Source organism: Condylura cristata, unplaced genomic scaffold, assembly GCF_000260355.1.
Source record: "Condylura cristata isolate star-nosed mole 26May11 unplaced genomic scaffold, ConCri1.0 scaffold00014, whole genome shotgun sequence".
NCBI lineage: Eukaryota > Metazoa > Chordata > Mammalia > Eulipotyphla > Talpidae > Condylura > Condylura cristata.
The window spans coordinates 9,657,400-9,684,256 of NW_004567115.1; the positions used below are offsets into that span (position 1 = coordinate 9,657,400).

The following is a 26,857-nucleotide window of genomic DNA, read 5'->3' on the forward strand; positions in this document are numbered from 1 at the left end:
CAGTCATTACAGCTAGCACCATTCTTCTTTGTCTGTTGATCAGGCAGCATAAGGAGCTCAGAGTGACTCACGAGCAGTCTTTAACCTCCAGTCAATGGAATCTTTGTTATTCTCCCATTGGAACAGTTCCACCGTCTGTAATTAAGACTTCTATACTAGCAGAGCATAAGGACAGAGGAACAGGAAGCAATATTTTTGCCAGTGAGTCACTAGGGATAATAGTGAGTGGTACCATTTTTGTTTCCACCCCTTGATTTCTGGACCTATAATCCCAGCTACGGGAGAAACAATATTACATTATGAATTAATTGATGCAGATGCAGAGCTTATACAGCCCTATAGAGAACATTGTTCCACCCCTGCAAACTATTGCCACCTTATTGGCATTGTAGCTGAGTTTTTAAATAGCCATTCTACTGTTATATGAAACCAGCTGTTTTAGGATGGTGGGGACCATGGTAAAATCAGTGAATTCCTTGAATATGAACCCATTGGCACACTTCATTTCCTATGTAGTAAATTCCTTGATCAGAAGCAATACCATGACAGTGAATAAGGTATTCTGTATGTCTACAGATGATAGTTTCGACAGAAACATTGCTTGCAAGGCAGGCAAATCAGTATCCTGAGTAAAATACCTGTTCCATTATAAACAAAAAACACCACCCCTTCCAAAATGGAAGCAGTTCATTGTGATCAACGTGTCACCAGAAACCCACCTGACCACCCAGGATAAATGGTATCACATTGTTTCTGCTGCTGGCATAGACACTTAACATAGACACTTAACAACAGTCATACATAAAGCACTTGGTCTTTGATGAGTGGAAAATTTCCAATGTTTGATATCACCCATACTACCCCCCCACCCCCATATATACTTTTAAAAATATCTAGAATAGTTCTTCCTTATTAGGTTTCCTCAGCATAATGTTAGCAATGTAATGGATCAGAGTGATATATTGTTGAAGGAAAAGGCAGTGAAAATTGCCTCAAAGTAAAGTATGACATTGGCCTGGAAAGTTGATAATCTCTGAGTACAGGCAGTGTATTATTGGCTTTCCTAGCTTAAGTAAACAGCTTATAATGGTCTTCATTGACAGGTATAGGGGTTGGGAGAAACATTTGCCAGATCAATAGCTACATACCAGGTAGCAGGGGATGTATACCTTTGTTCAAGCATATCCTGAACAACCATATCTGGTATACCACTTGGTTATTGTTGTCGTAATTCACTGTTATTTTCTAAGTTATCTTTGTCTACTTAGTCAAATAGTATTCTCTAGAAACCCTGATTATTTCCTTTTCTGTAGTGTGTTATTACCCTATAAGAGTACATAGGTCTCTTTGGGAAGGCCAGGGAGAAATTGAATTCTATCTAATGTAGGGTAAGTCACAGCAGTCAGTCAGCACTGATGAGAATTTGGGAGAATTACAGATTCGTGTGGCTATGTGTATGAGTGTATGTCAGTGAAATGAAGGTTTATTGTTCAGTTTTTTTATTATTGTCATAGTATAAACATCATAGCATAAGCTTTATATGACCAGTAAGTATTAGCAGGGTACTTCATCTAGCTAATAGCATATTTAATCTGCTTTTCTGGACTTTTCTCTGTTATTGAGAATTTTCTCCCAGCATTTACTTTTTGATATATTAGTTTTTCTTCTTGGCAAGGTTTCCCCTATCTATAGATCTCATTTGAAGACCATTTGTTTCCCCCTTGTTACCTACTCTTTCATATATCTGTCTAGTAATTCACTTTATTTTTACATCAGATCCCTATAGTAATGAACAATTCTACCATACTTTTATAGCTTGTTTGTATTTCCAAGGGAATTCCCATAGATTTTCATAGATTATTTTACTGTTCTGTTTTAATTTTATTCATTTATGCTTAAACAACTTTATCTCATCCCTTCCTTTTAGAAAGCCCATTAATGATGGTAATAATAGTTAACAATTATTCACCAGTTATTATGGAATTCTTCATAAGGTATATATCTATTAATCCCCCTTAATCTTACAGACCTCTTAAGTATATCTCATACCTATCAGTGCCTCTCCTTTCATGGTTACCATCCTAATCTGATCCATCATCTTCCTTATTTTTCTTTATTGTTTTTTCTTTATTATTCTCCTAATTGTACCCTTTGTTTCTATTTCACCCCTTCTCCCCACATTCTCTATATAGCAGATAAAGTAATAGTTCACAAAGTTGAGATGAATTATGTCATCTCTTCCTTTCTCCCCTTTTAGTCCCTGCAATAAATTACATGGCATGGAGAATAAAATTCAGACACATGACAGATGTATGATCACATTATTCTTACTATTTTTCTGGACTGATGAATAGCAAGGGAAGATAGTACACCTTAGATAGCAGTTCCTGTTATCACTGTAAACCTATAAAAAGACAAAGTGTTAAAACACAAACAAGTTTTCGACTTAAATCCATAGGGTATTTAGGATATTGTTCTGGAAATCGGGTATTAACACAGTAATATATGAAAATTTGCAACTATACAAACATAGAAGAACTTAAGTAAATTTCTGTTTGGCTAGCCCAGTTTTCAGCTGGTTCCCTTTTCACCAGTGTTTGTACAGCTCCTAAAATTGTTAAGAAGCAGAATGTCTGTGATTTTGACAGATGGGTAACTTGGCAGATCTCAGTCATCTTAATTTTATCATCAAACTGCATAGAACCTTTTCCATTTCCTATGAGCATGCCTTCAGTATGTCTGTAGAAAGTGCATGCCTGAATTCACCTCCCTAGTGGTTTCTTTGCTTAGATTCATAGTTCAAAAATCAAACATGGTGTAAAATAAATACAAAACATAGTGTTCTAGGGTTTGTTGCATACACATTTTATATTCTTGTGTAACATTTGGCTTAGATATTGATAGACATATTGTGTTTTCATCATTTGTTTTTAGAATGAAATATTCCCTCTGAGTTATAGTTGGCTGAGACTGGTAATTTTACAGGAATTTTACATAATGTGACATACGACTCAGTTATATTAATAAAGTTGATTTTTAAACATAGTAGTTTTAAGTCATTCTTGAATCACTTTGTGTCACTAGTATAAGTATTTTAATACAGAAGTAAGATAAAAAAATAGGTATTACGGTTGACTATCATGATCCTCAGGATTTGTTGTACATTTATTTTCTTCTTGTATTATAAAGTTGGCTAAATGGAGTGGTTTAGATTTGTTGTATTTCAAATTTGATTACTCATTCGCTTGTTACTTATCTTCTAAACCTCAGTCTTTATCCCTTTATTTTTTTCTAATTTAAAATATTTAAGAAAAGTTTGGAAACGGTGCTTTAAGTAACAAGTCATAAAAATTTTCTGTTCTGTTGTACCTTATGTTTGTCATAATTCAAAACAGCATTCTTTAGCTGGTTGTCATGTGTTTGCAGGAAATGAAAGGGCGTGGGAGGGAACAATTACTGATGAAAATGATCACAGGGTGTTATTGTAATTTTTTTAACCACAAATGAATTTTGTTGGGGGGCGGAAACTTACTTTTCAGGTTGAAGCACTCAATAAATTAAAAACTTTGAATAGTTTAATCAAACTCAATGCAATGAAGCTAAACAGAGCCAAAGGGAAAGAAGCCATGCACACTTGTTTAAAGCAGAATGCTTATCGGGAAGCCCTTTCGGACCTGCAGTCACCTTTAAACCCATGTGTCATCCTCTCAGAACTTTAGTAAGTAACTGTGTACTGAGCAATGCAGGAAAGATTTCTTTGTGATTACCTTAGAAGAGTAGTAGGATCAGCTGTTAGCTCCAGTTAAGTGTCTAATTTCTTGAAGTTATTTTTGTGTTTAATTGCATGTATACCTATAAACTAAATTTACCTGTGGGTCTGCTGAAAGTTATTACAAGTAAATGTCCTTTCAGTTGTATGTAATAAATTTGTTTTATTGTTACTTGTTTCTAAGTTTAAAATCCTAGACATGCAGAATATTGGCAGCAATAATAAATTATTGATTAGTGTATCTATTTCAAAGTGAGACCTTGCAATGAATTCATTAGTAATAATAAGTGTTCAGTCTACTAGTATTCAAAGTTGATTACTATTTAAGAGATGAAGTATAAACTGAACAATAATCCTAATTTTAATTCAGTATTATGTTCTGAGTTTTATTAGCTATATAAAATAAAAGTTAAAGAAGAATAAGGAAAGAAAAGGAGAGTTTCAAGTGTAGATAGTGAGAAGGGCGACTTAGATTGTTGGTTCAGTCCATCTGGCATTACTACATGCCAACTAATGCTGTCACCCAGTTGCTGTCCTACTAAGTGGAAATGTTCTAACCTAATACAGATCTGAGTGGAAGAGGTGAGGGTTTTTCCCCCAAGCTTATTGTACCTTGGGAAAAACATCTTGCTGTATCTTTAAATTGAAATGGACTAATTTTTCCCTTGTTTGATTTCAGTGTTGAAAAATGTAAATACATGGATTCCAAAATGAAGCCTTTGTGGCTTGTATATAATAACAAGGTGTTTGGTGAGGATTCAGTTGGAGTTATTTTTAAAAATGGTGATGGTATGTATGAGGCTTGTGCACAGCCAGATTCCTTAGTATTTTTCATTTGTTGTCAGGTTGCTTTATCAGAAAAGTAAAGTATAAATGTGTAAGACATAGCAGTCAAGGGCCCTCCCTGGTGGTGCAGCGGGTTGAAGCACTGCACTAAGAAGCTTAAACCAATTCCTCATGCATGAGTTCGATCCCCGCCTGTCCAGAGGAGATCCACATGGCGTGGCAGACCTCTCCTGACTGCCCGCTGCTCCCCTCAGCAGTGTACTTCGTCCATCTGCCTGTTCTGCTCCCCACTCTGTTCCTGGTGAATCTTCTCACCCTCTGCATCTCTGGCCTGTACCCCAGTTCTATATGAATAAATAAATAAATCTTAAAAAAAAAAAAAGACATAGCAGTCAAGAAGAAGCTATTATTGGTCATAGGGTAAAATTTGGTGTGTCCTGAATCCCTTTTTCTCCTTTTGGAAAATGACTTCTGTACTTACTTAAATATGTTTTTTTTTTTTTTAGTGAACCATATACTCTTTTTTCCTACAGATTACAAACTGCTTACTTGGGGAAGATCTTGTGAAATACAGGAAAATATTTTCAATAATGTATTCATATATCCTATTTCTTTGATAGCAATTTTAATGTTTCTGCAATAGTTTTGTATTTTAATTAAAATATCTTACTGACTTATAGACCCAGTGCTTGATGAAGGAAATGCCTCTGAAGTATTAACACGAAGTATTAACATGACTGCCACCACTTGTTATTTGTTTTGACTATTGGCACGTCATGCAAAGTTTATTGAACTTTAGGTTCTTCGTGTCCATGAGGATTATAGCATCTTCATGTTAGAGTTGTTAAAAAGTAATTAAGTAGGATACTTAAGTAAATGTTTAGAAATAATATGTGCTTTTAGTTATTTAAGAAAGAACTTGTAGTATTTTTGCTAGATTTTTAATACCACTTGACCTTGAGAATATCATCATCATGTGGAAACGGATGCTTTCCATAACTTCTGTTACCTAAAGGTTACCCTTGAACATGTTAATAAATAAAACCAAGTATTACAGTTCTGTGAAAACTCATCACAGAAGTTACTAATGTGACAAGAACATTGTTTTAATGTGTGCCTAAAACATGCAAGCAGGCCCGCCCTGGTGGCGCAGCGGGTTAAAGCACAGCACTGAGAAGCTAAAGCCACCTCCGCATGAGTTCGATCCCCGCCTGCCCCGGAGGTGACCACATGGCGTGGCAGACCTCTGCTGGCCCACCCGTTGCTCCCCTCAGCAGTGTACTTTGTCAGTTGGCCTGTTCTGCTCCCTACTCTGTCTCTGGTGAATCCTCTCACCACCCCTGCATCTCTGGCCTATACCCCAGTTCTGTATATACAAATAAACAGATCTTTAAAATTAAAAAAAAAAAAATACAAACAGGGAAAATTTAGCTGTGTGAACTGCATGGATGGTAAATACAGCATACTTTGTACCATACAGTACAGTAATGTATGTATCATCCCTACAGTTAGTGAAGCAGCTTATAATGGTATATATTAAAATACCCTTTTAGTTTCTTGAATAGTGTTACAGGGACATATTAACAAACCAAATGTTTATCAGTAGTTTTAAATAATTATGACTGAATTAGCTAATCTTGAATTAACATTACTAGGCATAAAGTGGAAAGCATTTATAATAAAGCACTTTTATCCCCTTAGATTTACGACAGGATATGTTAACGCTCCAAATGCTACGCCTGATGGATTTACTCTGGAAAGAGGCTGGTCTGGATCTTCGGTGAGATACCTACTAAATTTTTCTCTCATGTGTGATCTTAACCTCATGATTCCTTCCCTCCTGTTAATTTATTATTATTTATTGTTCATAATAATACTTATAAAGCATTTTACTGTTTACAGTGTATTCTCAAATAACACTATCTTATTTGAATCTCATTAATCGTAAAACTGTACATATGTTTGAGATTCCAAAAAGAAAGAATAGGTTTGGACTTCTGATAAGTTGTGGATATGGGCAGACAGTAAGAATCACATTGCAATTAATGGTTTTAAAGGAACTCTCAGTAGGAGCCACCGGTGATCATCTAAAACCAATAAGGGGCTGCACCTTTCTTAGATTGCAACATTCATTCCTCTGCCTCTCCTAAAGACAAGTGTTTAGAATTAGTATTCAGGTTTTTCAGCTTTCTGTAAGGGGATGATAGTGAACTGAACAGGTTAAGGGTGACAAAAAAAAAAAGAATAAAATTTGAAAGTTTAATTATTATTATATTTAAGGTAAACACAGAAAATAATTGCACACACAATGTTGATATATTTAACTACATAAAAATAAGATTTGAAGGTTAGCCAACAAAATTGAAAGGCAACCCTCACATTAGGCATTACATTCATAATGAACTGGACTGAAGAATAATACTCATAAATATTTAAAGAGCTCACAGAAGTAAAAATAATATGAAAATGCTATTGTATAGGATGTGAAATACATGTCAATAGGTGATCACTGTTACTTTTAATATAAAAGGTCAAGTTACAGCTAGATACCATTGATTTCTTAGCTTTTTATTTTGTAAAAGCAACAAAAATACAAATATTTTCAAATGCCTTTGTTAATATAAGCTTTTCTTAGAAGCTTATTTTACCATATATCCAACATTTCCAAAATTTACTTTAAAATTAGTAATGCAGACAGAAGTTTGTGCACAAAGATACTCATCCTTGTTTTACAGTTAAAAATTTGGACCAACTTCTTGAACATTTGCTTTATAGTAGAATAATAGTTTAAAAAGTATTAGTTTTTTAATATAAGTGAATTATCTCGGGTATTTTAAAGTACTGTTTATAGAGAAATGCTAACAATTTGGAAAAATTATCTTCAAATATCAAGTGAAATAATTGAGATTCAAAAGCATTTCTTACAACTTTTCCAACTGTGTTTAAAATCACTGCAAGTCACATGAAAACTGTTTGCAGACTAAGATGATCTATTGGACTTACCATTTTTTCTTTTTTAAAAATTTATTTGTTTATGCATACAGAACAGGGGTACAGGCCAGAGAGGTACAGGGTCAGTGAGAGATTCATCAGAGACAAGAGTAGGAAGCAGAACAGGCAGATTGACAAAAGTACACTGCTGAGGGGAGCAGCAGACTAGACAGGAACAGTCTGCTATGCCATCTGCTGTGTCATGTGGGTCACCTCCCTGGGTGGAGATCGAACTTGTACTGAAGTGGCCGAGGTTAGCTGTGTAGTGTGCACGAGGGAGGGTCCTAGACTTTCATTCTCACCCCATTTTTAACATCTCAGAATTAACCACTGTTCTAAAACAGTAGTCATATTTTTTGTGTTTTAACTACATTACTGTATACATTGTATGTTTTGAACTTTGAGTGCTGTCATACCCTATACAATACAGTTTTCTCTCAACATTTTTTGATATTTTCCAAGGTAACTTGACATTCTGATTCCTTAGTTTCACCTCTGAATTAATGCTTTGAATAAATATAAAAATGTATCTATTCCCTTATAAATTTGTGTTCAACCCTTTTACCTCCCCCCTACCCTAAATCCCAGTACACATACTTCTAAACATTTTCTACTTACACATGGGACAGTAATTTAGTTTATATAGTCAGAAGTGGAATTGCTGGGTCAGACAACTGTCTTTTCAATTTAACTGTCATTATGCAAATCCTTTCCAAAATGGTTGTAGCAGTGTTAGGCTTCATCTAAAAATACCTGAATACCTGAAAGTTTCATTTTCTGCATCACCTTACCAATAATGGAATTATTTATAATTTTTTGCAAATCTAATAAGTATGCTATGGTAGCTCATAGGATTTTAAGTTGTGTATCAGTTTTTAAAAATAAGAATTGTACATGGCCCTCCCTGGTGGCGCAGTGGGTTAAAGCACAGCAATGAGAATCCAAAGCCGCTTCCGCATGAGTTCGATTCCTGCCTGCCCTGGAGGTGACCATATGGTGTGGCAGACCTCTCCTGACCTGCCCGCTGCTCCCCTCAGCAGTGTACTTTGTAGATCTGCCTGTTCTGTTCCCCGCTCTGTCTCTGGTGAAGCCTCTCACTGCCCCTGAGCCTCTGGCCTGTACCCCAGTTCTGTATGCACAAATAAATCTTTAAAAAAAAAAAGGTGAAATTAAAAAAAAAAAAGAATTGTACAGTTAGTTAATGTTTCCAAAATTGCCATATTATTTTTTCATAACATGCTCTTTTAAAATATTAAAATTTGTGCTATGTTCAAATTTTTTCTCCTTTTGCATGTCTAAAATAGTTTCATATGTGCCGCCCCCCCCCCCCCTGCCTCCTTTTCTGTCTTATTGTTAGAGTTATGTTGAAAAGACCATTTTTTCTTCACTGAGTTGTCCTGGCACAGTCAAACATCACTTGACTGTAAATGTGAGGTTTTTTTCTGGACTTCATTGATCTACATGGCTGTGTTTATGCATAGTTTTGATTACTATGGCTTAGTAAATTTTGAAATCAGGAAATATGAATCCTCCATCTTTTATTCTTTGTTTTTTAACTGGGAATGTTTTTCTCCTTTTTTTTCCTGAAGAATAGTTTTACTGGATATTGAATTCTTGGTTGATGATCTTCCAGCACTTTGAATATTATCCTATTGTCTGCTGTCTAAAGTCATTTCTTTCTGTACACATGATTCCCTTTAGTAATTTGAACATACTTAAACAGATGTTTAAAAATTCTTGCTAAATATATTCAACATTTGGGCTTTCTTAGGAACACTTTTCATAGTGTGCTTTTTTTTCTTGTGGATTTGCCATATTTTCTTGGTTTTTAAAAATCTCATACTTTTTTCTTAAACTGATCACTTTGTAATTTGACAGCTTTGAAAATGGGATAGTCCTGCTAGCTCAGGATATTTTATTGTTTTTCTTTGTTGTTTATTTAGTAACTTTTCTCACTAATTATGTTAGAATTTTCTTCAGTTCTTGTAATTCTTCATCATGTGTGGTCACTGGCTAGTTTATTGGCCAGCTAATGATTGAACTTAGATTTATTTAAATGCCTAGAATCTGGTTTTGTGTGCATTGGGGCATGCCTTCAGCAGTCAGTCAGGAAATTCAAATAGTGACTTAACCAAGCCTATATAATGCCTCAAAGTTATCAAGAAAAGACTGGGGAGATCATTTGATTTCTTTACTGTGCCTAGGCACAACTTGGGGCATGCATAGAACTCTTTCTATAAACATGGTCTTCTAGATTTCTATGAATATGTTGGAATTTTTCAATGTTCCCTGTGGACATCTAACTTCCAAGCTTCTCCTTAGCTTTTTGGTCAGGATATTGTTTGTGTCAACTGTCTAACTGCAGTGTTAAACAACTGGTTCTGATTACATGATAGTTTTGTAAAAAATATTTGCTGTATTCATTGTGATTGTGTACTCGTAGTTATGAAGTCTTCTGCAGAGTTGGGAAGGAAGGATTGGAAAAGGTAATGGTAACACAACTGAGATCAGCCCTTTTTCATAAGTTAACACTGAAGATTGCTGCAACTTTTTCTAGTAGATCCATAGTGCTAAAGTCATTCATTTTGACAATATTCTGCCAATGTACTTTTTATGGAAGAGTGGATTTTTTCAGAGGTCCTTTAATTCCCATGTATAGGTGACATTACCTGCTTGTATAGAATTTTAAAATCTAATTTAACAGCTGCTTTTTTTTTTATTGGCTTCTCTGCCTCCACCTTTCCCCCTTCTTCCCCCCCACCTCCCCAGTAGTCAACAGCTGCTCTCTTTAGAAGCCTTGAAGACATTATTCTGTAGTATTCTGACTTGTGTTAATTTTTAGAAATCTACATGTGGAAAAAAATCTCTGCCTTTTTTTTTTTCAGTTTTACTATAATTTGCCTTTATTTAATTTTTAAATATTTTTCTTTATTTTTCCTCCTCATTGTAACTTTTTGTTAAAGAAATGCACATCTTTTAATTTCTACAAAATATACATCTATTTTAAATGTTGCAGTTCTCCCACTCTCACAGTCATCATCTATATCATTAATAGATGTAAGTTGGACTTTCCCTCTTCTGTTTCTTAATGTATGTTTCCTTTTCCTTTTCCTTTTTATATTTTTCTGCTATATTTTTTCTTCCAGTTCACTAGTTCTCCCTTAAACATTGTCTCATTTCCTATAAATTTAATATAGTGTTTATGTCAATGACTATCTTTGTGTAGGTCTTGTATTTGATTTTTTCTTAAACTGTTGGTCTTTTTTTATACTATGCTTTTCTTATACATTCTATTCCTTTTGGTATTTTTCATATTTTTGCATCTCTTTCATGTTTGGTTTATCTTTTGGAATTACACTTTTTTGTTTACCTACTTAATCTTATTTTCCTGTGAATTTTTTTTGGGGGGGTAGAAAAATTGGGATGTAGACCAGAGGTCTAGGAGGGTGAGCGGATTCACCAGAGATAGAGTGGAGAGAAGAGTGGAGAGAAGAACAGGCAGATCTACTGAAATATATTGCTAAGGGGAGCAGTGGATGAGACAGGAGAGGTCTGCTGTGCCATCTGTGGATTAGGCTCATAGGCAGGGATTGAATTTAGGCTTCAATAGTAATTGCATTGAGTTTTAACCCCTAAGCCACCAGAGAGACCCTCAGGATTGCATTTTCTAAGAGGGTGTTTTACTCCTTTGGATGTGAAAGTGTTCCCCCCAAATGAATTTGCCTTTTGTTCTGTTCCCCAGTCATTTTTAATTGCCTATCCGGTGCCCTAGGATGGCACTCAGGCCACATCATCTAGTCAGTAGTCAAAGATTTTCTAGTCTTTTTTTGTATAATTGACAGCACTTTCAGAGATCTTAGGTTCAGATCTTTCCTACCATAGGTTCACCCATTTCTCTCTTCTTGTGGTACTAGCATGTCTAGCAGAGAAATAACCTCCTGTGTCACTACTACTAGCCATAAACTGCTGTGAATACTCTTTGCATTTCTGAGATCCAGAGGTCTCCTTTACTTTCCTTCGTAATTATAACTATTTAAGACTTATTTTTATTTTATGTTTTGCCTTTTTTATTTGTTTCTTTACTATCTATAGTAGCTTAGTCCTGAAGGTTGCTGGAAAATTGTACTTGTGACTAACTTTATTCCTGGAGGATTATGGGTATTTCTGGATTACTTTTTAAAGGTTTGAGTTATGTTTTCTTCATAACTAAATTTATTTTAATCTTTTAAAGACTTAAAACAATTGGGGCCTCCTTGGTGGCACAGGGGTTAAAAACATCACTGTCAATCCCCTGCTGGCCAGGGATATAACCTACATGGTGCTCTGGTATCTCACCTGCTTCTCTTCTCACAGTGCATTTCAGCATATCTGCCTGTTCTGCTCCCCATTCTGTCTCTGGTGAATACTCACACCTGCTTCCCCTCACACCTCTAGCCTACACCCCAGTTCTTGTATGCATAAGTAAATAAATCTTGGGGGAAACAAACAACTTAAAACAATTGCTTCATATTGATTAAACCTAGACATTGTGTTACATTCTTTCCATATGTAATATATAATTTTTCACTCTATCAGGTTGTTATTAATTCCTTTTAATAGAAATTAAGGCTCAAAGGATTTTAAACACTTTATCAAATGTTACAAAAATATATATGTGTTAGAACCAGATTCAAATCCAGGTCTGTGATCCTAAACCTGATATTTCTGTTATATTACCAGTCTAAAGTGAGAAAGCAATCGTGGTAAGACATGTCAAGTAACTTTGTTTATCAAAGTGTTCCTATGCCCAAAATATATAATTTTCCACTTGTTTCTTTTTGATGACTCTTTTTTTAAAGGAATCATTCCTAGTCTTATATCCTTCCAGAACAAATTATACTAGTATTGTTGAGGTAGAAAGGCTATGGGTTTAGTTCCTTTTGTGGAAGGAACTTGTAGAAGTGATTGGAATAAAGATGGGCATCTAAAAAAATAATGCTGTGAGCACTATAAACACAGGGTTTTACTTTTAAATTAGGAGGAATTCTAATGCAGCTGTGTAAAACTAGAATTTTGGTTTTCAATATATAGTTATTTGGTCAACTACTTATAAGAAATACTTCAGAGATAGGAAGAAAGTGTGTCTGAAAAACTCTGCTTATGTAAAATCAAGAAGGGTCTGAGCTGCCCTTTTTTGGGGGGGGGGTGGTAAATACAGTTTTACTAACATTAATCCATGATCTGTTTGTTTACATGTTGTTTAGGCTGCTTTATGTTGTAACTACAGAGTAAGTAGTTACTTAATAGTTTGCAGTGCCTGAAATACTCAGGTTATAGTTACTTCCAGCAAAAGTTTATTGACTCGTTCTATAAAGTAATACCCACCAGAAATATTTCCAATAGTGGGTGTAACTTTTCAAACTTAGGCTAGTCTCTCGTGGCCCTTTCTAGCCTTTATCAGTTAAACAGTGGTCTCCTTTGATAAGCTTATGATGAGTTTAATGTTAGGAAAGGTTTTGAGCTAAAGACTTTGTCCTTAGTTTCATTAATCTTACTGAAAACCCCAACCACATTCTATCCTTTTGACTTTACCCATCCTGTTCATATATAAAGCATACTCAGCATCAAATGAAGTTCATTTGACCTCAACAAAAAGAGGCTGCCACATGTGGGAATGCTAGAAATAAACCTGTTTATCTGTCTGATGGGAACCATTATGCCTCCAAGAAGAAAAAGGAAATTGTCTGTCCAGTGAGATCTTTGCTTGCTGACTTTTGTACTCTGACCCAATGTTTTAAAAAATATGCAGGACTTTCATTCTTTTGAGTTCATTTTCAAATTAATATATATTTTTAAATTGTTTCTATAAATATAGATGCTCCAGCATTCCTATTGTGTTTTTTTTTTTTTTTTGACCAGCTGTTCAGGTTAAACTGGGTCACATTGCACACACTCTTTTAGTTAATTCTAAAATATTCAGGTACCTTCTACACATTACTACTTCATTTGGGGTATTTTTAGTACCATAACAATGCCATATTATTAGCAGGAATATTCCATTTTCATTTTTATGTCTCAAAATATACTTTAGATGTCTTTCATGCCAAATTAGATCAATATTTTACAAAACTGACCTCCTTTGGTTGACAAATAATAGGCCAGCGGCTTTCTCTGTCAGAGAGGTTTCTACATGATATATTTGACAGTCTCTTTCCTCCCTCCTCCTCCCCCCAACCCTGCAAACATGGACTCTGGTTTTTGCAGTTGTCTTCACAGTGACTTTACATCTGAGTTACACTAATGGGGTTCTCCCCCCCTTTTTTTTTTTTTTTAAGATTTATTTATTTGTACATACAGAACTGGGGTACAGGCCAGAGACTCAGGGGCAGTGAGAGACTTCACCAGAGACAGAGTGGGGAGCAGAACAGGCAGATCAACGAAGTATACTGCTGAGGGGAGCAGCGGGCGGGTCAGGAGAGGACAGCCTCGCCCAGGTGATCTCCTCCGGGGCAGGTGGGATTCGAACTCATGCGGAAGTGGCTTTAGCTTCTCAGTGCAGTGCTTTAACCCGCTGCGCCACCAGGGAGGGCCCGGGTTCTCCCCCTTTTAAGAGAGCTCCACAGCTCTTTCTTTAATGACACCAATATCAGTAGTCTCAGAAGGGTAAAGGAAGAAGATGGACATAATGTAAACATTAAGAGGGGGAGTTGCACTTTCCTCTTTTGAATGCAATGAGCAGTGGCAACATTCATACTTGAGTCGATGTGTCAGGAGTCGAGACCACAAAAAAATAAGGGATATGGAGCTGCCATTCCCATTTTTGCAGAATTTATTTCATTTTGATTATTAATTTAGTGGAAAGGTAACAAATTGATCTTTGGATTAGAAATGTGAGAAAGGAAATTAAGCATTCCCAAGTCATGTATTATTGACCTATATAAGAAATGTAGAAGTTGTTTGAAAGGTTACATGTTGTCTGTGCAAGATGGTCTGGGCTCCAAGTGTTTGTCTTGTGTCAAGCTGTCTCTTTGACAAGGATGTTTTTTCCTTCCCATTGTGAGCATTTCATCTTCAAGACACTGGATGCTTTCATCCTTGTCTGCTTTTGAAGAGGAAGTTGTTGAACTTATGCCCAGTGTAACTGCAAGAGAAGTAGGAGGAGATGCAGGAAAGTGAGCCAAAGTGCACTGTAGCATGTGTTCTGTCATGATAAGGAGAGGAATGTTCATGCTCCCTAGCTACCTATCTTAGTGAGCAGTAAATTTTTTTTAAGGAGAAATAAATTAATAATGCAGATGTAAAGCAATCACTTGGTATTCCAGGCTACCAGCATCTAGTTTGATAATTCTTCTCCTAACCTAATTTTTCTAGAACTAAGAAAGTGTTTGCAAAATAATTGATTTGTTGGTTGGAAATTAAGTTAGGAACTATTTTTAAAAACTTTGCTTTTTTATCTGGTTATTTCATAACACTCATATACTCTCTCCAGACTGGCACACACACAAACTCCCTTTTTCCCATAAAGTCCTGTTATATCAGGTTATTATTTTTTTTTTTTAGAATTTATTTATGCATACAGAACTGGGGTGCAGACCAGAGGTGCAGGGGTGGTGAGAGGATTCACCAGAGACAGAGTGGGGAGCAGAACAGGCAGATCAATGAAGTACACTGCTGAAGGGAGCAGCTGGTGGGTCAGGAGACGTCTGCCACGACATGTGGATCACCTCTGGGGCTGGGGATCGAACTTGCACTGAAGTGGCTGCGGCCAGCTTGCATTGCTGCATTTTAACCTGCCAAGCCACCAGGGAGGTCCCATGCAGGGTTCTTAATGGATTTTTATAACGCTTTCTTTACCCCACCTTGCTTTTATGTTCTATATTGCACTCTCCTCCAGCCCTGCTGTTATTCCTACTCTTGGAGATCTTTCTTGATTCTTGACTTATTCCCCTGGCTGTTTCCCTCATGTAAAGATTACTGTGCACATAGTTTATTTGTGCATTGTCTGTTTATGGAGAGCAGAAGTTAGTTTTTTGTTCATCTCTTATCACCAGTAGCTAATGTAATTTTTGGCATATATCTGCATCCAAACATTTATTGAATCTATGAATTACATCTGTTATGTTTTCTTTTGTCACTTAATGCAACATTTTTTCCATTTGATCTTTTCCAAGGGCTGTCATTCCATTGTAGAATTTCTCTAGTGATAATACTCAGCCTTTAAATAACTGAAGAATATATTTACATCAATGAAAAATACATATAAACTTATACCTTAATGAAAGTGTTTACATCCTGAGAAAATGAGCAAAAAAATCTCACTAATACACAAAAGAAATACTTAGAATAGTTAAAAGAAATAAAAAAAAATTTTCTTTTTACTAAGGATCATAGAAATGCAAATCAAAGCAAAATGTTGCCTATCTATTTATATTTAGAAAAAAATATTTTGCATAATAAGCAATCTTAGAGGCTTGTTAACATAGTCAGTTACTGTGGAGTTTAAAATGAACACTAGGAGTGACACAGACCTAGTTTTGAATCTTGCATCTTTCACTTTGTTGATTGTGTGACCTTTGGCAAACTATAGTGATTCTTTTATAAAGCTAAGAACTGGGCTCACTCTGGTGGCACAGTGGGTTAAAGCACAGCACTTAAAGCCAAGGCTGCTTCAGTGCAAGTTAGATACCCGCCCCAGATGTAACCCTCATGGAGCAGCAGACCTCTTCTGTCTCGGCCACTGCCCCCCTTAGCAGTGGACTTCATCAATCTGCCCTTTCTGCTGTCCACTCTGGCTATGGTGAATCCTCTCACTGCCCCTGCACCTCTGGCCTGTACCCCAGTTCTGTATTCATAAATAAATAAATCTTAAAAAAAATTTAGGAACCTACTGTATAAGAATTTTGATATTAAATTTATCCATTCAAAAATATCTGTTGAGTGCCTGCTTTATGCCAAACACATTCTCAGGCACTGAGGCTACAGCAATAAATAAAACATCTCTATCTGAACTTCTTCCTAATGGTGGAGACAGACAATAAGTGAATTAATAAAGTGTACAGGATATTAGGTAGTATCGGAAGTTGTAGAAAAACATAAAGCAGGGAAGAGGCAACAAATATTGTATCATAATAGTATTACAAATTTAAATAGAATGATCTGGGGGATTTCTCACTGAGATGTGACATTTCACACAGGTGAAATAGATCTTTGAAAAGAATATTTTGCACTAGCAAGTGGAGAAAATAACATGAATAAAGGAATGAGGCACAACTGTGCCTAATATGTTTGATGACTAGCAAGGAAGCCATTATAGTAAGAACAAAAGGAACAAGGGGAGGATTCTAAGAAAGGGAAAAGGGTGCCATATTGAAAGCCTTATAAGCCATGTCAAGCAAGCTGACACTACTCTAAGGAGGGAAGCCTGTGTAAAAAGTTCAACAAGGGAGAAACATATTTTGGATGGATTATGTTGCTGTCACAACTAGAACAGGTATAATGTTAAGCAGGGAGACTAATTAGGAAACCAAATAATTGAGTAAAGGCTACTGGTGACTTGCAGAAGAGTGAAGGCAGAGTGAACTTAGTAGACTCTATATTTTTAGTCAAAGATAATCTTACAATTGTGGGATTCAACAACTAAAGGAAGTAGTTGGCATTAACCAAAGTAATGTAGAAAGTGCTTGACCTATGAAGTAGCACCTTTTTCGTAAAAGATTTATTTTATCTGATTTGTTTCTGTCCACCTACACAAATTGAATATTTCACATAGAATATATTACTATATTATACAACATATGTTTAGGTGGCACATTGGAATTTCAGTAAATTATTCCATAAAGAGATTTACTCCTTTAATAGGAGGTAGGACTTGTATTTTTCCCATTTGACAATAATATATTGATGGCACGGGTTTTGTTTTAAATTAAAACAAATATTTAAGAATGTTTTTAAGTCAAAGAGATACTGAGTTAATGATTTTTTTATGGATAATAAACACATGTGACTCTTCACATCATTTTTTTTTCCTCCTTTTCAGGATGCTGCCTTATGGCTGTTTAGCAACAGGAGACCGCTCTGGCCTCATTGAAGTTGTGAGCACCTCTGAGACAATTGCTGACATTCAGCTGACCAGTAGCAATGTGGCTGCTGCAGCAGCTTTCAACAAAGATGCCCTTCTGAACTGGCTTAAAGAATACAATTCTGGGTTAGTTCACTCTGTTTGGTTATTAAATTTCTGAGCAGACAACCAATCAAATAACTGTCCTCCAAAATAGAATTATCAGTGTCCTAGAGGAAATATGTGTATTATTTATTTGCTTCATTTCAGGTTAGAGCAGAATGACAAATAGGATTTCTTTAGCACCTTACAGATGATGACCATTGAATTCTGTTTTATCTAGATCATATTTTAGAGCCATGTAGTAGTTATAACCTAAGAATTTAAGCATTTTAAAAATGTATTTTTGTTAAAGTTTCTGCAATTGTATCCATGTAGTGAACTTTCAGTAGATATTTGAAATAGAAATACATGAGTTTAGAGACTGTGGTCTCTTAAAATTGAAAATTATTAGGAATTATGTTATTTATGACTAGTGTATTGCAGAAACCTTGAGACATAGGAAACTAAGGAATTGCATTCAGGTGGTAATGTTCTGCAAGTATTTTTGTCTAAAGATTGAAGTCAGTTTTAAATTTTTATCATTGGCAAAATCCAAAGAGTTGTATGTGTGAGAATCTGTTTCCACAATTTGATTTTAGGACCTTATATCTAAAGAATCTGTATTACTCACTTTTGATTGGAACTGAAATATTTAACTCTAATAATGTAATTAAAGGTTTAGTTCAAAACTGACAAAAATATTCTGAAGCCCCAACATCATTCAGCAAAAACTGATGGTCTCCTTTGATTACTGTGCATAGGAACCTGTCCATCCTCACTGAACATACCCCTGCGACACAGCATTTTGAATGGCCAAGGTTTGGGTAATCTTATGTGTTTAGGCAGCCTGCTGACTCCTCTGCTGTGATCATCCTCCTTTTCTTGGCTAATGCAGCATTTTCTGTCCATATGCTTTGGGCAGTAAAAGGGAACAAGAAGTGTGGGCCTCATTCCACACATTTGGAGGCTAAAATCTTTGTTGTTCTTATTTTTCCTTTTATTCAGGGAGGACCTGGATCGAGCCATTGAGGAGTTTACTTTGTCCTGTGCCGGCTACTGTGTAGCTTCTTATGTCCTTGGGATTGGTGACAGACATAGTGACAATATCATGGTCAAAAAAACTGGCCAGGTGAGCTGCTTCCCAGACTCTGTCAAAAGCTTCACTGATACTATTACTTTTGTACAGTGCAGTCGCGTATGAAACTTAGGCAAATTCTTCATTGATTCTTAGTTACTTGGAGTCTTTAATTTTTAGGATTCTCAAACCTTAGTGAAGAGGGCAGAAGTCTTTGTGTTTCATTTGACTTCCTACCTTTTGTTTCATTGTCCATTTACCTCATACTTTTTTTTGTCTGTTTAGTTAGCTGATGAGCATCTATTTATAAGCTTAAAAATATTGCAGATACTTAAAAGTGACCTCTTCTTTCAGTATAAGACATTTTATTGATAACACATCTACACACATACCTAGCAATAGAAAGAACAGGTAACACACAGGATGAGTGGAGCTTTTAGAACATTAAGTATAAATAAATGTATGGCATAGGGACTTCTTCCCATATGGACAAGTGTTAGTAACTGAGCATAGCTGAGAAAGTGGAAATCTTTTTAAAGTTTTATTGGTCCAAGAAAATCTCTAGATTCAGAAGTACTGGATGCTGCTAAAGATGGAAATGTGAGAACTGAAAACAGATTGATTGACAGTATATATATAGATATATATAGATATAGTTATCAGTTATCAAGTCTGTTCTTCCCAAGCTCAAGAAAGAGATCAATTCTCTGAAGAAACTGATTTTTCTGACTTAAGAATACCAGATTCTACATACACTGAGGGAAAGTTGCTACATTAAAAATGGGCATTAAGGGCCCTTCCTAGTAGCACAGCAGGTTATGAAGCACAGCACTATGAAGTGACCTGCAGCCACTGCAGCACAAGTTCAATACCCAGCCAGGGAAGCAACAAACATGGCATGGCAGACCTCTCCCCACCTGCCCATTGCTCCCCTCAGCAGTGTGTTTCAGTACATCTGCCTGTTTTGCTCCCCATTCTGTCTCTGGTGAATTCTTTCACATACACACACTCCCTACCCTCCGCAACTCTGACCTGCACCCAGTTTTGTATGCATAAATAAATCTATAAAAGAAAAAAAAAGAGGGCATTAATTGAAAGATGGCTAATTACATGGTGCAATCCCTAGTCACTTCTGCTTGCTTTTCTCCAAAGACATTAGCAGGCAATTATATATCCCCACTTTTCAGATGGAGACTGCATGATTCTTATCAAGAGAATCTAATTAGTGCCAGTGGAAAGACCTGTAGATCCTTGACAATTGATGTCTTTCTCCATCCCTCTGCAAGGAATCACACCAGTGAACAATCTTATCATGTATTCATCTTTTAATTGACTCAGACTTAAATATTAGTGGCTCACCAAGAATAAGCAGTTTTATCTGAGAGAAGCCAGCCATGAAAGATGGAGACCAAAATAAGCAAAATGGGAAAAAAGAATTTGGGGAAACAAGTGACTATAGTAAACAGAAATAATTTTAAAATGTAAAGACTATGTTGTATCTATGAAAAGCAGATTATTCTCTTTACAATTCAGAAAATAGAATTTTTAGAAATTAAAAAGAACAAGTAAAAGTTAGAATAGAAGCCAAGGATAAGCCAGTATTTATTGGACTTATATCATAGTTCAGGCACACATTCACAGAAACAGATATAACTGGAAATGATTATGCTCAATGAAATAAGTCAGAAGGAAAAAGAAATCAGATGGTTTCACTTATAGGAGGAATATAGGGAAGCTGAAAATAGGGTCCAAAAAAGAAAAGACAAAACTTACAGGTAAACTGTAGATCTGAGGCATAAAACAGCAGGGGATCAAAACAGGAAGAGAAGAGCACAAGGGATTATGGTGATAGATTATAGGGAAAGTGGTGGTGGGAGATTTATGGGGGCCACACCTAGGGTAGGAAGCAAATATTGTACAAAAATGAGCAATGATGTAAGAAGGTAAAACAACTTAATAAAGAAAATTTTTTAAATTCAAGCATATTTCTAATTTTTTTTTTTTAAGATTTATTTATTTGTGCATACAGAACTGGGGTACAGGCCAGAGGCTCAGGGGCAGCGGGAGGCTTCACCAGAGACAGAGTGGCGAGCAGAACAGGCAGATCGACAAAGTACACTGCTGAGGGGAGCAGCAGGTGGGCCAGGAGAGGTCTGCCACGCCGTGTGGTCACCTCCCAGGCAGGAGGGAATCGAACTCATGCAGAAGTGGCTTTAGCATCCTGGTGCTGTGCTTTAACCCGCTGCACCACCAGGGAGGGCCACATTTCTAATTTTTTAATTTCAATCCTTGTGATAACCTTACAGAGTCAATGGCAGTGTATTCCCATTTATAGGTGAGAAATTTGAGGCTACAAAGAGTGAACATAACAGGATTTTATTTTGGCATTTTGGTTCAAATTTTTTTTAAAGATTTATTTATGCATACAGAACTGGGGTACAAGCCAGAGGTGCAGGGGCAATGAGAGGATTCACCAGAGACAGAGTGGAGTGCAGAACAGGCAGATCGACGAAGTGTACTGCTGAGGGGAGCAGCATGCAGGTCAGGAGAGGTCTGCTGCTCCATGTGGGTCACCTCCAGGGTGGGGATTGAACTCAATGCTGAAGTGACTTTAGCTTCTTAGTGCTGTGCTTTAACCTGCTGCACCACCAGGGAGGACCCTCAAATTCTCTCTTTTTTAACCATCTTGCTTATTGTTCCTTAACTTCCCCAAAAGAATGAAAATACCTGATAGATACAAGAGTGTTCAGAGGTAATAGTCAGTCATTACAAGGGAGTTCCACCTTCATCCTAATAAAGGTTGTATAAGAAGTAGCAGAGAAGATGAAGAAAAGGAACTTGCCAACCACGTAATATGAAAACATTTTTCCAAAGTTTGTATTCATGAATACTCGTCACAATTGTCCTTAGAATGGATGAAAAGACCCTAAGTCTTTTCACCATGACTTTCAGTGTGTCAGGCATAAAGAAAAGGTCTTAAAATCTTTCCAGAGTTCATTAGGTGACATAAAAGAGTTCAGGAGTAAAAAAATCTTGACTTCGCTGTAGCAACATTGGAAATTAATAAGATGGTGTGTGGTAATCTTTATAATTTTGAGAGAAATTTTTTTTTAAAGATTTATTTATGTATATAAGAACTGGGATGCAGGCTAGAGGTGTGGGGGATGAGAGGATTCACCAGAGACAGGGTATTCACAGAACAGGCAGATCTACTGAAACACACTGTTTGAGGGGTGCAGTGGGCGAAACAGAAGAGATCTGCTATCAGTGTGGGTCACCTCCCTGGCTGGGGATCGAAATTAGCTTCAGTGGCTTCGGACAGCTTCATAGTTCTGCACTTTAACCCATTGTAGCACCAGGGAGGGCCTGAGAAAATTATTTCTAACCTAAAATTCTATAACCAAATTATCTGTCAAGTATAAAAGTAGAATATAGACATTTTGAACATACAGGGTCTCAAAAGCTGTATCACCTCTACAGTTGTTTTGTTTTCTTTTCAGAAATCTGCCAGAATAAGGAGGATGGCATCTAATAAAATAAGGGTCTAAAAGAATAGTATCAACTGGTGCGATTCACCTTTAGGGCACATTTGTCTGTATGTGGAGGGACATTTTAGATTGTACCACTGGCATCCAGGAGGTGGAGGCTAGTGATGCTCCTGAATACCTCACATAGGGGATAGAATAGAATCTCACACCAAAGAATGTCAGCCTGATGCTGAGCCCAGCCTGATATTGAATGTCCAGAATAATGTCAGCCTGATATTGAGAAACCCTGGTTTAAAGCAAAAGTTAATGTGATGTGGAACTCAGAAAACAGACAGTCCAAATGGGAGAAGACTAACAGGGAGAACTCAGAATGATGATGCTACAACAGGCTAAAGAACAGTTAGAGGGGAACTAATAGATTACATGACCATATAGAAAGCTGTTTTGATAATTTTCATTTTTAGGGTTTTTAAATTGGGGTGAGAACAAAAGATAGGATCATAGAACAGCCCTCCAATTTTTGTCAAGGAAAAAGATGAGGTTTGAAATATATTTACATAGTTGAACAATACAAACAGTGAATACTGGTCAAAGAAACTGATGCAATCAGACTAGAGGTCTAAGTCTCTACCTTCCATAATAAGAATTAAAATGATGAAGTAAAAAAACACATACTGTTTAAAAACACAGGTAACTAACTACCAAGACAGACATGTAGAAGGGTGAGGGAGAAGTAACATTTAAATACTAACTGAGTGTGTGAAAGAGCCGGTGGGGCAAGGATATACTCTCTTTCTGTTATGTTTCTTTATGTAGAATATTGACATAGAAATATGTGTTTTAATATGTGGAACTATTTGACATTTTCAAATCAGACATAATTATTGTTTTGAATATAGTTTTCTTTTTCAAGATTTTTCTTTCTCCCTGGGAATATTCATTTAATATCAGGGTTATTATGGAGTATCATAGATGTATGAGTGGTAGAAATACTCTTCCCCAGTAAGCTATGAATTCAGGGAATAAAAGCGGTTCACATGAAAACTGGTACAGTGAATGGAGTCTAGGACTACTGAGATCTTGTCTTTCCATTTAGAATCTGTAAGAAAAATAAAGGAAATTAAAACAAGTCCCATTTGTTTTTTAGCTCTTCCACATTGACTTTGGACATATTCTTGGAAATTTCAAGTCTAAATTTGGCATTAAAAGGGAACGAGTGCCTTTTATTCTTACCTATGATTTCATTCATGTGATTCAGCAAGGAAAAACAGGAAACACTGAAAAGTTTGGTCGGTGAGTATTGCTTTTGTGTCAAGGGTCAACACATGTAACATTTCCTCGCCTGACCAGCTGTACTAGCATTTCTTAGCTGAGGTATCTTTGGATTGGAAGATAATTCATCTACTAAGAGGAGGTTTTTGGGGAATTTTCCTGTGAGATTCATGTTAGTTCAGAAATGCTTAGGAGGAAAAAGAATGATAGAAATTTGACATAAGCTACTATGTTTTATTCCAATAGTATACTACTTTTTATCTGTCTTTGAAACTATGAAGACGTTTGACAGTGAGGTGCTGAGAAGAAACAATGAGGGAGCTGGGACTCAGACTGAAATCTCTGATCTATTGTTGGCTACTTGTATGTTCTCAAGCACATTGCTTTTCTTGTCTTACCTCTTAAAATGGGGCAAAGTATAATTAAGTATCAGGGCTATTAGGATGATTACAGATATGTTATATGGCATGACCTACTCATACATACAGTATACTTATCAAATGACTACTGTTATATTTCTAGTTTTGCCTGTGTTTTTGCAGACTATACTTCTGAACCCACATTTTTCTTTGGCAAAAGTAGGGAAGTAGGATTTGATTGTCTTCTTGAATGTCCATCTTGAAGTGAGGAGAGAAGCAAGGCAAAAAGACAAAGAAGCTTATTGTAAAAGCATTGTCATTTTGGGGGGGGGCACCCTAGCCTGTAGTCAGACTACAAATGTGTTCAGAAATCCTCTTGGATCATAACTACCACGTGTTTCATATCATTTTTTTTTTTTTGTCTCATAGGATTAAAAAAAAACAACAACAACCGGTATTAAATGCTATGTTGCCTTTTATCATAGAATTTCAATTTAGTGGGTTTTTCCCAAAGATATGTGGAAAGTTTCATTTATTCTATGTAAATAATAGTTCTGGGATAGTTTTCAAAAACGTGAATGAGCCATTAGTTCGGCAGAAATTTTCCAGGGCTGATGGAAAATCTAGATGTCTCTCTTTCATTCCTTTATGAAATGTGCTATCTCTCTGCTTACTTCATGCTCTTGTGGTTGGTGAATCAACTAAAGGTTCCGCCAGTGTTGTGAGGATGCATATCTGATTTTACGACGGCATGGGAATCTCTTCATCACTCTATTTGCATTGATGTTGACGGCAGGGCTTCCTGAACTCACATCGGTCAAGGACATACAGTATCTTAAGGTATAACCCCCTTTGAATATATGTTAGAATTTTTGGGCATGGAGTTCAGCTCTACCTACCTGCATCATTCAGATATTCAAAAGGAATAATATGAAGAACTCCTGGCTCTTCCTCAGGATTGAAGTGGTTAACAACTCAGTAGTTGTCATACAATAATCATGAACTTATTTCATCTTCAAAAACCATCTGGCAGAGATTATATTATCATCTACCTTGGTGTTTGTGTTCCCTCCTGTAAACAGTATTTAAATAAGAGCATGAGACATTCCTTGAGCAGGTAGTAGGGCGGCATGACCGAGCCAGCCTCTGATGGGCTGGGACATTTAGATGTCACAATGAAGGATGTATAAAACCAGATAATTTTTCTTTTGTTTTTTAGGACTCTCTTGCCTTAGGGAAGAGTGAAGAGGAAGCACTCAAACAATTTAAGCAGAAATTTGATGAGGCGCTCAGGGAAAGCTGGACTACTAAAGTGAACTGGATGGCCCACACAGTTCGGAAAGACTATAGATCTTAACGATCAACCTTTGCTCCTAATGTGTTTGTTGGTTTGTTTTGTTTTCATTTTGCACTTGCACTAAATTGAACATGACCCTGCCAGAGATGTTATAAAGGGAATGAAATCCTGGAATTCACAGTTAAATTAAAAACAAGTCATCCCACAAAACCCAATCTGAACAATCCCTGATGACCACTCTCTGCTTTTTTGAATGCTTCCAAGATTCATCATGAAAACTGTCAACATTATGGATAATCATTTCCTGATGACTTTGCACGCCAAGGAATGCTACTAGAGATTTTCTTTCTTTTAAAAAAGTATTTGGTACTTTTCCAGAAAGGTGTAAATACTTCTTTTTAGTATTGTGACCAAGTGTTATCACTCAGCCAGCTTATCCATATCTGGGGACTGGTGGCTGCTCTTATTTTCCAAATGAGGCTTAAAAGAAAGGTCTTTCTTCCCTTCTTAAATTGTGTAAACTACAAATTATAATATAATTTGAAATTATGATTATTTTTCAAAAGAAATCTTTTAAACCTGTGGAAACAATAATTATTTGTTAATATTTATCTACCATGATAGCATCATCCCAACCAGACTTGCTGAAAATCAACTAGTGAGGCAAATATAATATATATGCTGCATATATATTTATAATATTTCTAGTGGGAGTTCTATATAAAAAGATGATTCTTTGGTTTTCTTCAGCCTGTGTTTGAAAGTTTTACAAAAAGCAGAGCTTTTTCCTAAGTAACTTTTCAGTTGACTATGTGATCCAGTTCTTCCAGCTGCTTCTGTAATGAGGCACATATTAATATAATTTTTACATGGCATCTATGAAAGAGTTCATTTCATAGAGCATAATACTTGAGTCATGAATCCAAGGTAGAAAGCAAATGAAAAGAAAACTATTTATGGAATAAATTCCAGACCTAAAATCCAGTATTTAAGTAAAAGTGCCAGATGTTCTTACTGTATTTATTAAAACTTGTAATAATGTGATTTTTCAAGGATATTAGTTCAAACTGAAATAGTTTTGTGCCACCTGGAATTCTTTAATTTATTTGTTGAGGTACCATATACTTAGGGTGCTAGATGGCAAATAATGTTAATATGTGCAATAGGAACTACTGGTTTGAATGTGTAAATGGATGATCTTTTTGAGTACTGGCAACACCCAGCAAAACTACTGCTTATTCTCCAAAGAATATTGGGAGCTTTCAATCCTCAGTGACTAGGAAAGAGAAGTATTTGCCCTGTGACTGAGTTTTATATGGGAATTTTATTGAAGATTGTTTAATTTTGTTGTCCACCTAAATGTTCTTAGTCAAATAAATGGGTGAGCTAGCAATGACTGCAGTCGGGTTGTGTGGGTCTCTTCTTTATGGGCAGCATAGACCTTTGGACTTTATTATCAATGGGCTTCTGAGAAATAGTCAAGTCAGAAAAACCAACCTCTGGAGTAGATTGAGCCTCATGGTCTCTGACTTCTTTCCCTGCTTTCCAACCCCATCAGACAGTGTAAGATGCCTCTTAGACTTTGCAAAAGGATGCCCTCAAGGAGATTCTGTACTCTGAGGTTTGGGGATTTTCCTTTCAGTTACTTGGTATCTATGCCAAGGCCATATTGAAACACTGGG

The 26,857-nt window shown here is 36.2% G+C and overlaps 1 protein-coding gene across 1 annotated transcript in view; it reads left to right on the forward strand.

Moving 5' to 3' along the window:
* The window catches only part of PIK3CB (phosphatidylinositol-4,5-bisphosphate 3-kinase, catalytic subunit beta), a 123,745-nt gene extending 97,169 nt beyond the window's left edge, over window positions 1–26,576 (forward strand). Inside the window, exons 18-25 of the mRNA XM_012724769.1 lie at window positions 3,540–3,718; window positions 4,449–4,558; window positions 6,257–6,335; window positions 17,562–17,729; window positions 18,690–18,813; window positions 23,395–23,540; window positions 24,586–24,718; window positions 25,098–26,576. Coding sequence (XP_012580223.1) covers window positions 3,540–3,718; window positions 4,449–4,558; window positions 6,257–6,335; window positions 17,562–17,729; window positions 18,690–18,813; window positions 23,395–23,540; window positions 24,586–24,718; window positions 25,098–25,235 — 1,077 coding nt within the window. The 3' untranslated portion in view covers window positions 25,236–26,576. The remainder of the gene's footprint in view (window positions 1–3,539; window positions 3,719–4,448; window positions 4,559–6,256; window positions 6,336–17,561; window positions 17,730–18,689; window positions 18,814–23,394; window positions 23,541–24,585; window positions 24,719–25,097) is intronic.
* The last annotated feature ends 281 nt before the right edge of the window (window positions 26,577–26,857 follow it).